The following is an 18,055-nucleotide window of genomic DNA, read 5'->3' as shown; positions in this document are numbered from 1 at the left end:
ATCAACACTTCCCACAACAGATGGAGCTGTGTTCACCTCTGGCGGAGTGAACTTCAGTGTCAGAGGCAGGGCTGAGTCAGCCCGCAGGAATTAGGAAGTGTGTGTTTACGCCTGATTCAACGCTACATACGACAGCGAGCAGGAACAGAAATGTCAGCATCTGCTACACAGTCAGGTAGGTTTGATAAATTGTCTCGCATGTGGCGTTTCGGGGGCAGAAACCATGAAATAAGAAAGGAAAGTTAGGGGCGCGGCTCCTCCACGGTCGGTTTACGGGAAGCAGCAGCTGCAAAGGGCGCAGCCAGCTGAGGTGAAACGCTTCAAAGCTCAATGTAGCAGACGAGCTTACGACACGCACACCCGGCAAACAGGGTGGGCCTTATCTCTGTAAACAACTCGCACGATAAAGAGCAGACAGCTTATACATGGCAGTTATTTTGGGCTATAAGTGAATTTAAAAACTCGGTCCCTTTAAAGTGAGCACACTTCAGTGTATGAAATAAGTGCAGCGTGTCATGAAAACGTTTTTTTCTCTCTCTTGTTGAGCAGAGCTGAGGCTGGTGGTGCTGGGCCGGAGTGGGGCAGGGAAGAAGACTGCAATATGCAAAATCCTCGGCCTGCAAGACTACCAGCAGGACACAGATGATGATGCTGTCCAGGAGTGCAGCAAACACAGAGGGGAAGTCGCGGGCAGACAGGTAACAATAACTGACGAGTATGGACTGTGGTCCTTTATAAGTTCACCTGCTTATTTCTGAAGTCTGCATGTCTCTTTTGTGCTTTTGAAACATTATAGCCAGATGTTTACAAAATACAATACCTTAAAATATGAGTATAAATGTCAATAAAAAAACAAAAACTTTATTATCTATTAATGTGTTAATTTCCTAAACAGTTAACATTAATATCGAAGTACCCCAGGGTTCAATTTTGGGTCCTCTGTTGTTTTATGTTTTTTTTTTTTTTTTTTTTGGTTAACTTTTTTTATAATGGTGGTCATTGAGACTCAGTGTCTCATTACATAAGAGGCCTGTTTCAGACAAAATTATTACAATTTAGATTAAATATGATTTAGTTTTAAGTTTAGTCTATAAAGTAATAATTTACCTACATTTAGTCCACCTACTGTAACCTGCCAGATGTATGTTCATAATATGATTATACAACAATCAGGCATAACATTATCACCACCTGCTTAATATTGTGTTGGTCCCCCTTTTGCTGCCAAAATGAGCCCTGACCCATCGAGGCACGGACTCCACTAGACCCCTGAAGGCCTGATCTAGCATCAAAATGTGAAGGGAGGAGGGCTCTATTGATTGTTCTTCTTTGTCCAGCACATCTCACGGATGCTTGATTGGATTGAGATCTGGGGATTTTGAAGCCAAGTCAGCACCTCAAACTCATTGTGCTCCTGAAACCATTCCTGAACCATTTTTGGTTGGTAGCAGGGTCCATTATCCGGCTGAAAGAGGCCACAGCCATAGTTAATACTGTTTCCATGAAAGGGTGTTCATGTTCTGTAACAATGCTTAGGTAGGTATGTCAAAGTAACCACATGGTTCGCAGGATCCCAGGTTTGCGTGTAAAACATTGGCCAAGGCGTCACACTGCCTCTGCCAGCTCACCTTCTTCCCACAGTGCATCATGAGCCTAGATGTTCCTAAGTTAAGGGATGCGCACGCAGCCAACCATCCATGTGATGTACAAGAAAATGTGGTTTATCAGACCAGGCTACCTTCGTCCATTGCTCCATGGTCCAGTTCTGGTGCTCATGTGCTCATTGTTGAAGCTTTTGGTGGTGGGCAGGAGTCAGGACCCACTAAAAACTGCCACGATCAAGGGATAATCAGTGTTACTCACTTCACCTGACAGTGGTTAAAATGTTATGCCTGATTGGTTTACAGCTACATGCTAAAATCAAGTAGCAGGTTGCTGAAGAACTGTCAGCTACAGTGGTGAAGACGACAAACTGACCATCAAATTCATGTTTGTCTTAATGTTTGCCATAAACCTGCCATTGACTGCAGATGAAAATTAGTCTGTGTGGCATATTTACATGAAGGATTTAAGGGCTTGTGTTAATATTTTAAACATATATGTTTAAAAACATATAAACATGATAAATATTAAGGATCCATTTCTGGTTGTTTTGGCGACACCAGTGGTTACAATGGTTAATAACAGAAACATGTTTGTGTGAAAGAAAATGTAACTCCTAATAAATCTCTCTCTTCTTGTTAACGTGCTGCTGCTTAATCGTGCAGATGATAGATGCGGTCTGAATTTTGTCCAGTGGCATTTCCTGTAAACACCTTCTTGCATGTCGACATCACTGAATCCTCTCATCTGAAATGCAATCTGATGTACTCAGACGCAACAATGAGCACGAATGCATTTAAAAGCCAGTTTTGCAGTATTCATTTGAGTTTCTTACCTCACAGGAAAAAAGAAATGTGTGCTTAACCAACCAGGCACATTTAAATGATTAAGAAAACCCACAAAATTAAGCATGACTGGGTTTCAAAATTTTGCAAAAAAAACCAATAAGCAACTGTGAAACTCTCGGGGCGTATCTGCTCAAGGCTTTGGTTTACAGCGCTCGCACCAGCCAAAAGAAACTGAGCCAACAGACCTGGGTTTGTTTTAATGTGTTAGTTGTAAAATCATAGCCTTGTTATATGTACTCTATGGTGTGAAATCTTGATGCACACTGATACTAAATATATTCATCACTTTGCAGCTGTTGCTCTCATGTGGTCAACTATATATATAAAAAACAAACAAATGTGGTTAATAGGCTCAGTAATTCTACCATTAGCCTTCACACCAAAGCAAAAACAAACACCTGAATCTGCTGGGTGGTCAATGCAGTTAAATTTGTTTTACAGCCTCCAAGGAAGGCAAAGTGGATGATACTAATAAATGTATCATCCACTGCTCATCTCTATTCATCTAACTTCTGTGATGCTCTAATGCTATTCTTTATTGATAAAATTCATAAAATACACTTAGACCTGGAGCCTAATGCTCAATGTAGCTTCTCTGTCCTAACTTCTCCCCCTTCTCACTTCCTCTCTGTTTTTCAACTTCCATCCTTAGTTGATATTGCTGATCTCATCCATAAATCAAAGCCTTCTACCTGCCAGCTCGATCCTATCCCCACTGTCCTCGTCAAAGCCTGCTTACTCCCTCTCCTTCCCCTCATATCTGCTATTATTCACTCTTCACTCACCACTGGAACTGTTCCTGCTTCCTTCAAAGTTGCTGCTATTACCCCAATTCTGAAAAAAACTGGTCTAGATCCCAACAACTTTAATAATTTTCGTCCTATCTCCAATCTACCATTTCTCTCAAAAATCCTTGAAAAAATAGTTGCTTCACAAGTCCATCTTCACCTAACTGATAATAACCTTTATGAACAGTTCCAGTCTGGCTTTCGTCCTCTACATAGCACTGAAACTGCTCTTATAAAAATAACAAACGACCTTCTTATAGCAGCTGATTCTGGTCTCCTCTCCATCCTTATCCTTCTTGATCTGAGTGCAGCTTTTGACACCATCTCTCATCCCATTCTCCTTAGCAGATTAGCTTCTATTGGTCTCTCTCACACTCCACTAGCCTGGTTTAAATCATACCTATCTGACCGCACTCAGTTCATTCAATTAAAATCCTTCACTTCTCAGCTTTCTCCTTTATCCACTGGGGTGCCCCAGGGATCTGTCCTCGGGCCCCTTCTTTTCATCATCTACCTTCTTCCACTCGGACATATTTTTCGTAAATATAATATTCAGTTCCACTCCTACGCCGATGACACCCAGCTCTATCTCTCTACCAAACCTGACTCTACTCTTCCTCCACCCTCCCTCATCCTCTGTCTAGCTGAACTTAATTCTTGGTTCTCCTCCAACTTTCTTAAACTCAACAGCAATAAATCGGAACTTCTTCTGGTTGGCACTAAACGACTGCTATCCAGAATTAACAATTTCTCTCTCACCATCAATAACTCGCTGGTCCCTATCTCTCCCTCTGTGAAAAGCTTGGGTGTCATTCTCGATAGCACATTATCCTTTAACTCACATATCAATAATATTACACGTGCAGCATATTTCCAACTCCGTAACATTAATCGCCTCCGCCCCTTCCTCACACCTCACGCCACTGCCATTCTCATCCATAATCTTGTTATCTCTAGAATTGACTACTGCAACTCATTATTATTTGGCCTCACACAAAAATCTATAAACAAGCTCCAACGTGTCCAGAACTCTGCTGCCCGTATTATTACTAGGACTTCTTCTACCCACCACATCTCCCCAATCCTGAAGCAACTTCACTGGCTCCCGGTCAAATTTCGCATCCATTTTAAAATAATTCTGTATACATTCAAGGCTATTCATTCTCTCTCTCCACCGTACCTCTCTGACTTATTACAGATGAAGCTCCCATCCCGCTGCCTCAGATCTTCATCTTCTCTTTCTCTCTCTGTTCCCTCTGCTCGTCTGATCACAATGGGAGGGAGGGCCTTTAGCTGCTCTGCCCCTCGACTTTGGAATTCCCTACCCCCGGACCTCAGAAATATTAGTTCATTCTCTCTTTTTAAGTCCACCCTCAAAACTCATCTGTTTAAAATTGCCTATTCTTAAATTTCTGTATGTTTTAACTTTTATCTTCTATTTTTACCATTGTGTATATTTCCAGTTTTTATCTGTTGTACAGTGTCCTTGGGTGCTTTGAAAGGCGCTATTTAAATAAAATGTATTATTATTATTATTATTATTATACTGCTGTGAAATGCTTGCCTAGTGTAATTCTAATATAAGCAAACAAGGCAAGATACATTTATTAGTGTGAAGGAACTGCTGACAATGGACAAGGACAGGAGGATGAAGGGGAGGGAGATTAAGATATACACAGGCTGTAAATAAAAGATGGATGTAGCCACTGTGGTTGTGACCCACATTTTTTAATCTTAATTTTTTAACATTAGGGTTTGGCTTCCACCAATGTTTTGTTTTTTGTTTTTTTCCGAGTCAGAAGTGCCCGTATTAGGTCAAGATTGTGAATTTCTGTATCATAAGCTAATGCTAACAAGCTTGCTTGCCAACCTGCATCTGTAAACTGTATGAACAGAGATACTGGCTAATGCCTTGTAATAAACTAATAAAATACTCAAGTTTTACTAACCAAAACTGGAGTGCACACTTCTCGGACGGGCTGTGCCACACAGAAAGCTTTGTTATTTGTCAGATAAGCTATTAAAAACAGGCCAAAGGGCCACAAGCAAGAACTCAACTGACTAGCCTTAAAAAATTCAAATAGGTGGATTATACAAACATACAATTGTTATAAGGATGTGAATAAATGTTTGAGACCAAAACTGTTTTAGCTGTAAATGTGTTATTTTCATTTCTGAGTCGAGTATTTTAACAGCAGAGGATCGACTCGCTTTTGGAGCCAGCCTCAAGTAGTAATTTGAATTAGTTGTGTTTGAGCCCTGAGATTTGTTCCTTGGTTCCATAGCTTTCACTGGTAACAGATTGATCCATAAATCTGTGTTAAACTGGCTTCTGCAATTCAAATTCTGACATCCAAGAACAATTTACAGGTCAAAGGGAGCTAGCAAACTGCAGGTTGTAGTAACTTTCAGTGGATCAGCAGAACCACTGATGCTAACATGTAGTGGATTCTGTAAGGCTGTAATATTAGGGTTTGCTATAGAGTTAGTGTATTATTAAGACAAGAGTAAGTCCTAAACACACTTATAGATAAAGATGCAAAGGTATCTCAACAGTGCAGTCCAATGTAGTTCAGTCTTTTCATATTTTTTCAGTGCTTTTGTTTCCAACATGAAAAATGTGTTCAGTAAATCTCTGAATTTACTGACTTTAATCCTTATAAAAGTGTAAATATCCATGAAATTTGTGAAGAAATTTTGGAATTGCCATGCACACACAGACTGAACTTCATTCACGTAGTGAGTTCAGTTTAAGAATACCAAAGTAAAAAAAAAAATCTTTGTAAATAAGACATTTTTTTAAACAGGTGCATTGTAATCAATTGTAATTGCTTTTTCTTTATGCTTCTGTCACGTCTCTGCAGGTGGTGATAGTCTCTAGTCCAGCCTGGTACGGTTCAGGTTGTAACTCAGAGGAAAGAAGAAATTACATTTCTTCCTTCATTGCCTCATCCAGCCCTGGACCACACGCCTTTCTGCTCTGTGTCCCAGCAAACCAGCCGGCTGATGAAGAGGCCAAGGCACTGGATGTCCTGAAGAAGCTCTTTGGTTCCTCTGCTGTAAGCAGAAATACCATCATACTCTTCACCCACACAGATGTGCTGGATGAGGACGAGCAGCTGGAAGAATACCTCGTCACATGGCGAAAGGACCTAATGGAGCTGGTGGAGAGATGTGGAGAGCGCTACCACACCCTGGAAGCCCGCAGTGGAGAACAAGATGGAAGGACATCGGTGGAGGAGCTGCTGGAGAAAGTCGAGCAGGCAGTTATGAAGAGTGGGGGTTTACACTTTAGCTGCCCTCTGTACCAGGAGGCTGAGGAAAGGGTGAGAGAGAGGCAGGCAGAGATAGTGAGACAAAGAAGAGAGGAGCTGAATGACCAGGTGTCTCCCACAGACTCCCAACTGGAGAATGAGGAAGAATTGGAAGAGGTCCGCGAAGAAGCAGAGAGGAGCATAGGTGACCTGAATGTAGATGTAGATAGCATTTTTCCCTCTACTGATGTTTCACCTTCCACCTCTGCTCCGTCTTTCCTCGGGGGCTTGTGGGAAAAGCTGACTGGGTGGATTAGGTGGCTGTCCTCTCTGGTGAGAAGGGAGTCGCTGCTGGGGTCACTGGTCGGCCTGTTCGTGGGAGGGACGTATGGAGGTATGGTTGGGGCCACTGTGGGGTCTGTGGCTACTGAAGTGGGGCGAAGAAAAACAGAGAAAACTAAATGAGAAGCAATCTCATGTTTAAGTTGCACCTTAAAGCCACTCTACTGTGTTCCACAAACCACTGTATTACTGGGCTGTGGGCTTACCCACTAACACAAAATAACATGTTTCCCTGATTACAAATAATGCTTTATAGATCAGTTTTAACCCGTAAATAAGGACAATTATTTACGGGTTTGCTGGATTTGAAAAATCTTTCGGCTGGTATGTTCTCAAATGTAACTGCCGCTGTCTTTTTTGCTAGCTTAGTATTCAATATTGTCGGCATGACTCAGATCTTTGCCTCTTTCTGTACTTCAAGTACATGAAGACGCCATCTCGTCTGTAAACAAACCACTGAGTGGTAGCGAAAACTTGTCTTCCATGCAAACTGTGGGAGACTGCAGCAGTTTGCTGTAACCAAAGTAATCAGAGGTTTTCAGTGGAGCACTGGACACACCTTATTTCAACTAGTGATAGCACGCAACCTTCTGCAGCCACTTGCCAATTGATCAGGGAATGCACATTTTTTTCCTAAAGACCGTTAGTTATCAGCTGGTTGTGGAGGCCTCTGTGACTGGGACCTAACAGAGCATCCGAGATGTCCTGATGAATGCAGCTTTCTAACCAAGCTTGCTAGCAGTGTTCTTTTTTTTTTTCACGTTGGCAAATAGTTGGTTCTTGACACAGTGAAAAGACACATAATAAAATTTATTTGGGGGTGGCTGGTTCTGTCCAACTTGCCTTTCCTTTTAGCTCTATTTTTGATCTCCATCAGCTTCTGAGGAAAATGTCAAACTTTTAAGCTGCTGTGTTCACAAGCTAGTTTCTGACTTTGCTGTGTTTGTTTGTGTTTTCCCCTCCCTTTTCCCTCCCTTCCTCTGTCAATGAAAAAAGTCAGCGAAAACGTAAAAATCAACAAGCTTAAAAGAGTTGACCTAGAGTGCAGAGCTAGCGCTACACTAGCTCGTCAAACTAACTGCATCTAAACCCATTACTGTGAAAATTTTGAATATCCTTTTAACTTTCCTATAAAAAGGATATCATACAACAGCCAAATCGATTATTCATAACCTTGCAAGCAGCTCGTCCTTATGAGTGGACTATTACTGATCTCTAAAGAAATTATTTATCATTAAGTAACAACTCCTGAACCTGTTTTATGCTTTTTAGAGAGGGCACAGGGAAGGCTTGAAACACTTTTGTTAGGAGGCAATACCAAGAAGAATCCACAAGGTGGTGACATTGACCTTTATATAGAAGTTTGAAGTTTTCTGAGGTGAACTGAAAGATAATCATTTACTGCCTACCAAGCAAATAAAAGCTGCTGTTTTAAGTACACTCCAGTGTGATTTTTTTTTAATCTGAAGTGATTGTTCTTCACAGAGATGAGCTGTGGTTACTTGTAGTATGTATGTGTTCTCTTGAGATGCTTTTCTACAATGGCTTCTACCATACAGCAGCACACAATGGCTTTGACACGGCAGTAATTGACACTCTTGCTTAAACCGTCCATCATGGCCCGTCCTTACATCTCTCTTGTTCGCTGTTGCCTCTTGGTCTCTCTAAGCTGCCGGCGGCTCTGCCTCAGGAGCAGCTAGGCGTTTCCGAATGTGGGTGGTCCGGCCAGGGTGGGAGGGAGAGAGCAAGGCAGGGAGAAAAAGGGAGAGAGAGAGAGAGAGAGAGAGAGAATTAGCCCGGCTCTCATGTTTCCCAAAAAGAGAGGAGAGGGAGGGAAGGACAGGAGAAAGAGAGAGTGAGTGAGAAGCAGTGAGAGAGAGAGCAAGAGTCAAAGGGAGAGAACAAGCTCTGGGACTACATCTGTCTTCCAGATGTGGCCTCCTCTTGTCTGAAACGGGGAGGAAAAAAAGGTTTTAAAAGTACAGGAAAATTAGTGCTAAACAGTTTTTTATTGTTAGGGATTACACATACAGTACAGACTACAGCATACAGCACCAACTTCAGAACCCACTCACCAGGATATGCTTCTTTTCCCCCCTGCTTTATGAAACTGCACGCTAGACTCCTTCAAGTTAATGTATATGAAAGAACACCTGTCCAAATATTATTCAGTCTTAGTGGATACACACCACGGATAAGGCAGAGAGCGCGGAGACGGAGTTGGAAGTCTGGAGAAAAATTAATGAAAATTTTTTGGGAGTGTAATTATTATTATTTTTTTTTTGTTTTTCCAGAAGGATGTGGCGTACATAAGTATCTCAGTTCAGTAGCACTAATCAAGACCAGTTCCGTAGCTTGTGACGGCGGCCAGTATTAACTCTGGAGGATGAGACCTCACTGGGACAGAGAGGGGAGCTGATTTGTGCCTGTATGAAAAAAGCAAAAAGCCCCCAAAAAACAAGCAAAACATGTGAGGGGAATCAGCAGCGAGCCGTCATTGACTCACAGGCGGTAACTTCTCTGCTCCTCTCCCTCACGGCAAAAATGTTGCTGCGAGGGCCCTGCGGTCCCCCGTCGGATCCAGTCTGGTGGTGGTAATGGTGGTGGTGGTGGGGGAGGGCAGTCCGCTGTGAAGACACGGACGCCCGCAATATTTTTTTGTTATCATCGCGCCCCATGGCCTGGAAAAAGACAGCAAACCAAAGGAAAATAAACAAGATGACACACTCTTTCCCCTCACAGCACAAGGCCGTCCTTCTTCTTCTTCTTTTTTTACAGGAACAGCGCACGACCATTATGGCAAGTGGTTAAACATGTTTAAAATTTTATTTAGTTTTTTTTAATTTACAAATAAATATGACTGTTTGCCAGATTGTAACTGGAAGAATTTGTGGGTAAATAAAACATTCTAAATATATTTGACAAAAAAGCAAAAATAATTTAAGGTAATTTAGCTCTAATAGCTGGAAAGAAATAAAGTAGTACAGCAAAATTATAATTATATAACGTTCGGATAAAATAATCACACGAGTTCACAGAGGCTGTAAATCAGCTGAGTGCTTTTTAACCCACCAATCTTTTTCCTTTTTTTTTTTTTTTTTTTAAACAGTGTGGCCTCAGGAACTATCTTTCTATCTGAGGGCTGTTTTTGTGTGCCGGCATGCAGGGCTGAGGCAGCGAGCGGTGTCCGACTGCCGGCTCGCTCTCCTCCTCCTCTCTGGGTGTGCTCGCTGTGAGCCCTCTCATCTTTTTCCCATTAGTGCTGTTTTCATGTTCCTTCCTAGCGTGAGCATGTGTGGCTGCGATTGTTTACCAAGCAGTGCTCGCCCCATCCGACTGTGCGTCTGTGTCTGTGTGTGTCCAGCGGGGAGTATTCGACAGCGGGTCCAGACTATGATAGGAAATAATCATTAAACAAAGAAGAAGAAGAAGAAGAAAAAGTTATGTGATGCTTCATTTAATTATTTCTACATTTTAAAATGTAATTACTGCAGTGTTAGAAATTAATTTTAAAGTGTTTAAATATGAAATGTAAAATTTTAAACAGTGAGTCCAGACTTTTTATTTTTCTTATGTTAGCTTTAAAATTCACCAGATGTTTTTTGACTGATTTCTAACATTTTACATATTTTCCAAACGCTTCTTTTTTAAAAATCATTTAGTCACATTTGTATTTAAACCATTTAAGCTGTGATTTATTACTTTTTACTAACTCTTACAAACTTAGTATTTTGTAGGTAGTTACAGTGAGCCGTCTGACACTATACTCATCAGCTATGCAATCTATTATCAAAGTCTTCCCACTCGGCCCTGCCTGTGGGCACATATTTGGGGAGCTATTTTGGAGTATTACCTAAATTAATTCAAATTTAAATGGTCAGAGCAGACTTAAAACATTTCATGTGATCAGCTGTCAAAGGTGCCTAAAGTGGTTGATCATTGTCTCTCAAAAATAAGGTTTAAAAAGGATTTCTCAAAGTTTTAAACTCTCTGAGTACCATGTCTCTCTCTGCCATTACAGACTGCTCTACTAACTGCAGTACATGAATATAGGCATTACTGAAAATCTCAAATATGGCTTATAAACATTTTTTTAAACTAGTTGAAATTTTATATCCAATAGCTACGGGATAATTTTTCCCACCAATTATTTTTTGAAATGCATGAATTAAGGCTGTGCACTTAAATATGAGAGAACCTTCATGAATGTCAATTAGTAACACTTCATACCAAAACTGCTTTGAAAACCAAAAAAGAAGAAGAAATTAAAATGGCAGAAATAACATGGAAGACAAAGATGAGCTATTAAAAAAAGAGCATGGATGTCCTTTCTCCTAAATTTGAAACACTGCTGAAAATAGAAAAGCGTCTGTGCACTATTTCCCAGATGAAGTGGAAACTCAGAAATAGAGGCAGTGCAGCTGACACGAAGCAGCTCCCATCCATGATCTGACCATAAAGGGCCTCCAGCGCACAGAACAAGGTGTCAGCACAGACAGGAAGAAGAAGAAGAAGAAGAAGGAAAGGGAAAAAAAACTACAACAAGAAAGAAGCCCCCCAGATGATATGAATACAAAATCACACACAGCTGCTGAGGTTAGGGCTCTGATGGACACACACACACGCATGAATGCACACCAAAGCTTCTGCACGTGTACGAGCAGCTGACTCGAGCGGGAGGACAGCTCGGCGAATCGGCCGGAACGAGAGCCACCCCTCGTCCCCTCCGGCCTGACCCGAGCCTCTTCGCCCACACCCCCCTCCAGATGTGACAGAGGAAGATGTCCTGTGCGGACAGCGACTGGAGACGGGAGAAAGAGGAAAAGGGCTGAGACTCGGATGTGCGGTCTGGTTCAGGTTTGTACGCCCCGCCGGCATCCGTCTGTTAAAAGAGAACTTCCCAATATGGTTGCCACATTTGAGTCATTTATTTTCACTCGTACAACCTTAACATACGTTCTGACACTTGGATGCCAAAAAGGCACTGGGGCTTAACTAATACCCCGTGGCAACATGTCAGAATCGGATGACGATAAATGAGTTCCAGTTTGACTCAGTTCGCTTGCCAAGGGACAGATAAACAGCTAGTAGGAGGGTAAGGTCACGGGCTCGTGTGTCTTACAGGCGTGCGGATAAGCCTACTGTTGGGACACTTCAAAGGGAATCTATGGCATGACGGGAATGGTGCAAAAAGGATGACAATCAGAATGAGAAAAGGGGTGAAGTGAGCTATTAAAGCGCACTGCAGGAGGCCACGTTTGCAGGAGGATGAGCTTTAGGGAGCGAAACATCGTGTGACAGCTCTGAGGAGTTAGCGGCCTCACGCTGCACCTCCTGCAGCAGATGGGCTTTGAGGATTGCAGGAGGGGTTGGAGGGGGGCTTCAGTCAGAGAAGAAGACAACTCACTACGCGGAGCTGCGGTGCGGGTGTTAGATGGCCCCTGAGCGTCACCATAATTGATGGATAGTGTGGTCCACATTAAGTGACATGCGCCGTTGGCTGTAAGTGGGTGCGATGATTGGGGGCCTTTTTGAAGCTGGGGCCGCGGGCTGTGTTTGAACCATCAACAGAGACCCCTATTCTCTGTAAAGGACACCAGCCTGTGGTTTGGTCGCAGCCTCGGCACAGGCCAAGCACACACACACACACACACACATTATCCTTCAGTAGTATTATTGGGTTCTGGGGGAGGTGACTGTATTATTCCTGCTGCAACACTGACTTAATTCAAGGCAGATCTGACCCCGGCTCGTTCTCCTCCACTTCTGCTCTATTGGATCAAGTCTTAATCCTCCCTCCACCACATGAATGGGAGACGCAAAGAGGAGCTGCACTCGCTCCTGCCACGTACATCAAATGTCACTCAGGTCCATATGCTGTCATGCAGCTTATGATGGGTATCGGCGTGTCATATGAAAGCTAGAGGAGCTTAATGGAGGCCTAGAAAGACCAGAGCTGGAGACAGATACTCTGGGAGATTGGAGCCACAGCTCGCATTGATACAATGCGTCGTCCAAACCTGGATTTGATCTTCTGTGGCCTCGGTTGGTTTTTTTTGTAGGTTTTTTGTTGGGTTTTTTTTGCAGATGCATACAAGCCTGACACATACTCCGCCAGGAAAAAGCCAGGGGAGCTGGCCCGTGATACCACTTCAGAGTCGAGGCGCACAAAACAATCTCTAAATAGGAGCGTCTCAGGAGGCACTTTACAGTAAGCTATGACTAACAAACCCAAAGCACCTCAAAACAACGCTGGGAAAGATCCAGCTTCCGTCGAGGCAACACGAGCTCCCGCTTCTCAGCCAAACACATAATAACTCCTGCTCAAGGGCCCGTTTATTGTCATATCTTTTCAAAGTGACGCCAAACCCAAAACACACTCCACTCACACACGGCCTTGAGCTAACAAGGGATGTAGGCGAGGCTTTTTAGGGCTTTTCCAGCGACTGAGCTCACCAGACAGCCGATTGCGGGGGTCGACGGGTTTTTTGGTGCGTGTAGCGGTCCAGCTCTCACGCAGGGGAGACGCAGAGGCCCTCAGGGCGGTGGGCGCCCCCGGAGCAGACGTGCCCTTCAATCTCCATCTGAAATGAGAGACAGGCCATTGGTGCGCAGGGATGGGCCTCTGATTTGTTCTGTGGTCCCTTTGAAACCATGCATCCTGCAGAAGAGAGGAGGGAGAGAAACAGGGAGTAAACATGACAGGCAGGATGAAGGGAAAAGTAAGATTAAGATGTGCAGCTGCAGTGGCTTTACTTCAGCCCAGAGAGGGCAGTGGAATCAATGTGGAAATGATAAGACAGCGAGGAAAAAACTGGGGATACCCCGCACGCACTAACTTTGGTTCTGTGTCTTTTCAACACAAAAAAGTAACATGATCTGTCAAAGGGAAAGAATACGAGCGGCTATTTTAAAATCAAGGATTTCAACGTCAAATAACAAATCGATCGTGTTTCTGAACGCTACAAAGGAACTAATTCAATGTCAGATGAACAGTGATCAAAGAAAATACAGAGTCCCTCCCGTACCATACACATATACAAATGTGTTTTAGTTTGTGCATGGTTTGTGCTCAGTCATAGATCGACGTGGTGTGGTGGGGGGGCAAATCGTGAGAGAAACAGACAGATTGTGGTGGCTTTGATGTGCGCTCAGAGCTCAGTCAACAGAATACATGCTAGGTGGAAAGAACAAAAAAAAGCAGTATCATAGGACAACTGTCTCTCTGCAAACCACTACAGTGGGACGAGTGCGCGTGTGTCTTTCTGGCCTGCGCACACTCAGTCATGTGCGCAGGCTATCAAGTTGTCGATCAAGAGGAGCGATGAAGCAGAGAGAAACGTTTTCTCTCACATCCTCAAGGAGGGCAGACGACTGACACACACTTAAAGGGAAACAAAACAGCCCCCACCACATCTAAATCCTGTTGTATTCTCTTCTCCTCAGAGGAAACTCGTGTGATCAGATCTCCGCCACCAATATGTTCCCCATATGTCTAAATCCAGCCGCCATTTCTTCCCCCTTTTTTTCAAGAAATTTGGTTTTCGGGGTTTATGTGTGTTTATCTGCACTGTGCATCGTTCGTATTAAGGGGGTCTTTGTCTGTCCTTTTGTGAAAGCTGACAGCTCGTCACTTAGCACTGAATTGATGCGTTGCTTTCACATAAGCACGCACGCACAAAGACACACAGCAGTGTTAGAAAAACAGGCATAAATCTCTAGTTCAGAGCCCGTGTTACCCCCTTTTTTTTTCAGCAGAAAAACCTGAGTGCTCCTTTCCGACCGCAAGCTACCTTACTCTAATGGGCTCATTTAGACAAATTTATTTTGCCCCATTTCACTCTGTTATATATATTGTTAAATAGACTGGCATTTATGTAGAGCTCTTCTGCTATTTTTGGGCTTTCAAAATGTTTTTACACTACAAGCCAAATTCATTCAAATTCAGTCATATTTTCATGCAATTCAAATGTAGCAAATGTTTCAAATGTATCGACTCTCTGAATATTTTAATCAATATCTATTACATACTTTGTATTTTTTCCAAATTAGTTGAGATACTCAGAATGTGTAGAAAAGACAGATGAAAGTGAAGCTAATGTGGAAGTCTCTTAAACCTGCATTGTTGCTAGTGGTCAGTAGGGGGCGACTCCTCTGGTGGCAGATTGTGTAGAAAACTATTAGAAAATTAAATTTTCACCTTATTTATGGCCCTTCTAAATTAATTTGTAGTCTTAAGCAATAATTACAAGTTTCAGTGACTATGAATTTCATTTTATCAATTATGGTTCCATTCAGAGTAAAATAAATAATAAAACAGAGGATTCTTTAAGTTTTGGCTACTTTTTGATTGACAGCTCACTTCAGTATGAGAGATTGTTTCTTTACTTTTTCTCAGGCAGATCCACCCCCTGAAAAAAAAATGAAATGAAATAAGATAGTCACAGACAAACTGCTCATCTCGAGTCCACAAACACACAGGTGGCGTCACCTTTCATATACAGTTCATGGACCTCACTTAACTACCTTCTTGTGGGACAGCGCCAGTGCCCTTGGGTGGGAATCTCTGGCATAGGCCCGGATTTGACTTGTGGCTTAGCAGTGCAAACAGATCGTGCCGATATGAAGCCCATCGAGCAAAGTCAGTGTTTTTTCAATCTAAATTCCAAGATTACTTCACTTTTAAGCACAATGCCAGACCCCAGTCACAGCCAACATCTGAATACACCATCACTCACTGAAATATTACAGACATCAGAAACTCACTCGCAGCATGGATTTAACAAAAAAAAAAGGGATTGTAATCACACGGCCCATCTCATAATTAACGGATGCTATGACTCAACTTGGTCACAGCATGGTAATTACCTCAGGAGGCTGTCATATTTATTTAACTAGGAAGCTAAGACTGCTGAAGTCCAGCCATGTCATATGTTAGATCGTGTCAGATTGAAACCATGACACATTAAGCTGATTTTCCCCCCTCCTTCCTCTCGCTCTGTTGCACCAGGGTGGTCCTCACTCTGGCTCCGGCCTCGTTAGTGTGTGTGTGTGGTGTGTTTTCAAGACTGTCACAACAACATGACCCCCAGAACATTTCAAACATACACACACTAATTCTGCTCAGACACGGGCATCTTGCGTTTCCAAATCTGCACACATGCACGCACACACCACAAAACCTCTGTCCTGGCTGCAGGGATAGAAACAACAATGCTGCCTTTGACACTGACCCTAACCTCCAGTCCATCCCTCCACCCCCCCAAAGCCCTCATCGCCCTCCCACGTCCCCCAGGCCTAGCGCTGGCCACAGGGCCGAAAATGCGATTCAGGTGCAGGACTCTGCTGTTTCCAATTAGTGGGGTATAAATTAGAATCACTCTCCCCTGTCCTCTATCCAAACATTGCTGTCTCTTCATCCTTGTCGACCCTACACACTTAACTCTGCCTCTGACCTCCCGCCTGTATCACTCTGAGACATAAATTCACTTCCTTTATGGCTCTTGTCGGCAACCTCTGGACTCCTCTAACTCATGCTCAACGCTGTTAATGTGCAGTGCATTTGGTATAAAACCCTCCATTTTCAGTCAATGAGAGTATAAATCCCGAGCCATATATCTGACTTTGAAAGGAATATAACTTCTGGTTTTACTGTACTGTCTGGTTACTGTAACTGAGATATTTCACAGAAGACAAGGACATGCCCTGACATATGCACTCCACATTGCAGCAAGGCACGCTCTGATAAGGTTACAGAGAGATTCAGTTAACTTGTGAGAGGAAATGTAGACTTATTCCTCGACTTATTAGACAGTGTGTTTGCGAGCTTTTTCCTCCACAGGTCAGTCTGTTAAACTGAGTGTTATTATTCCAGGGCAGAGAGATCAGCTGCAGTGTAGCCAAGTAGGACCTGAGGTCACTCTGGTACTGAGAGTTCACATCTGTTCAAATAAATCCTCCACTGTGCCATCAGCAGTAAAAACACACACATGCAAGCTGCAGCAGAATGTAACTAAGCACATTTAGAAGAAGAAATCTCAGGCATACAAGCACATTTTGGTTAATATATTTGTTCACATATTTGCTTGGTGGCTTTGGACAGTGGAAATGTGATTTTATGCTAGGCTACTTGTTGTCCACAACAGTGTGTAATTGAGAGGTTTAGTAAAACTTATTCTGAACAACCTTTCAGTCCCACAAAAATATTTTTTGGACTATATAGTTTAAAACATATGCATAATGCTGATTTATATGATCAGCAGAACACAAGAAAACAGGTCAGCAAGTCAACAGGGAATACACTGTTAGCTAAGAGTAGCCTAATGGATAAACGGTAATAGCTAGCTAAAAATTAAGAGAGGATGAGAGAAAATGTTACATATTGCAAAAGCATGAAATTAATAAAACTTCAGAATATAAAACTTAAGAGACTGATATCAAGTAAACAGGGGAACTGCTGAAAGTGTTCAGCTAAGCTAAGTTAAAACTGTTAGCTATTAGCAATAGCTAAATAGCTGACATTAGCACATAAAAAGGTAATGGCTAAAAGTAACAGATAAACTACTGAAACAGCTAATATTACTGGATTTTGGTGTAAATGTGAACAATTAATAAAAGAGCTGAAAGAAAAACAGGATAGGTAAATGAGCTCGGAGGTAAATAAAACAGTAACATACCAATTATTATGCCAAATACTGCATTAGTACTCATAATCCAATAGGACAGTGTGTCCATCACTTATAACAATTCATCATAAGGTTGATATTTTAACCATTTCTTGCTAATAATACTAAATAAAAAATATATTTTTCTATCCAGAACTGTCACAAGTAACAAATCCCAGCACTGCATACACGTGGAATACACACGCTAACACTTTGGCACACGCTTTCTCTCAAAGTACACGACACCAAGAAAAAATAAAGAAAAATAACAAGCAAGCACCATGATAATATTTCATCATTCACTTTTTTTTTTACATTCCTGACTTTGGCACCTGTCATGTGTGTGGTTTTTATTTTTTATTTTTACAAGCTCAGGCTGCTGTTACAGAGAACACAGCACGCAGGAGCGAGGAAAATTTACAGAGCGTGTCCTCTCCGGGCCGTGCAGTGTTCACGGGGATCAAATGCTCCCAAGGTGTGGAGTGTGTGTGTGTCTATATAACTCTACATTTCTCTCCACTGCCACTATACCAGCACCAGAGCTGCTGCCCCCGCCT

General features: G+C 42.5%; 1 protein-coding gene and 1 long non-coding RNA gene across 2 annotated transcripts; one reads left to right on the top strand and one right to left on the bottom strand.

Moving 5' to 3' along the window:
* The first annotated feature begins 51 nt into the window (after positions 1-51).
* LOC146575623 (GTPase IMAP family member 7) lies at positions 52-8,274 on the top strand. Its single transcript, XM_085270389.1, has 3 exons — positions 52-175; positions 550-698; positions 6,103-8,274. Exons 1-3 carry the CDS (start codon positions 151-153, stop codon positions 6,955-6,957), a joined length of 1,029 nt encoding a protein of 342 aa, XP_085126515.1. The 5' UTR covers positions 52-150; the 3' UTR covers positions 6,958-8,274.
* LOC146575622 (uncharacterized) lies at positions 6,171-17,713 on the bottom strand. The gene is made up of 8 exons (XR_014892162.1): positions 17,511-17,713; positions 13,291-13,495; positions 10,148-10,225; positions 9,341-9,515; positions 8,466-8,530; positions 6,749-6,919; positions 6,370-6,553; positions 6,171-6,295 (listed from the first exon to the last, which is right to left on the bottom strand). It is a non-coding gene; the product is annotated as an uncharacterized LOC146575622 (long non-coding RNA).
* Between the last annotated feature and the right edge of the window lie 342 nt (positions 17,714-18,055).

The sequence above is a fragment of the Mchenga conophoros genome, linkage group LG4, assembly GCF_057382185.1.
Source record: "Mchenga conophoros isolate Kocher_MC1m ecotype Shallow Benthic linkage group LG4, M_conophoros_male_GT1.1, whole genome shotgun sequence".
In the NCBI taxonomy this organism is placed as follows: domain Eukaryota; kingdom Metazoa; phylum Chordata; class Actinopteri; order Cichliformes; family Cichlidae; genus Mchenga; species Mchenga conophoros.
Note: the sequence above shows the minus strand (reverse complement) of the source record. Positions and strands in the feature narration are given on the sequence as shown.

What these genes read in the sequence shown, in the direction of transcription:
- LOC146575623 (XM_085270389.1), top strand. Translation starts at nt 151, where the DNA reads ATGTCAGCATCTGCTACACAGTCAG. An exon ending in AGCATCTGCTACACAGTCAG is followed by an intron (nt 176 to 549) that starts GTAGGTTTGATA and finishes CTTGTTGAGCAG; the next exon opens with AGCTGAGGCTGGTGGTGCTG. An exon ending in GGGAAGTCGCGGGCAGACAG is followed by an intron (nt 699 to 6,102) that starts GTAACAATAACT and finishes ACGTCTCTGCAG; the next exon opens with GTGGTGATAGTCTCTAGTCC.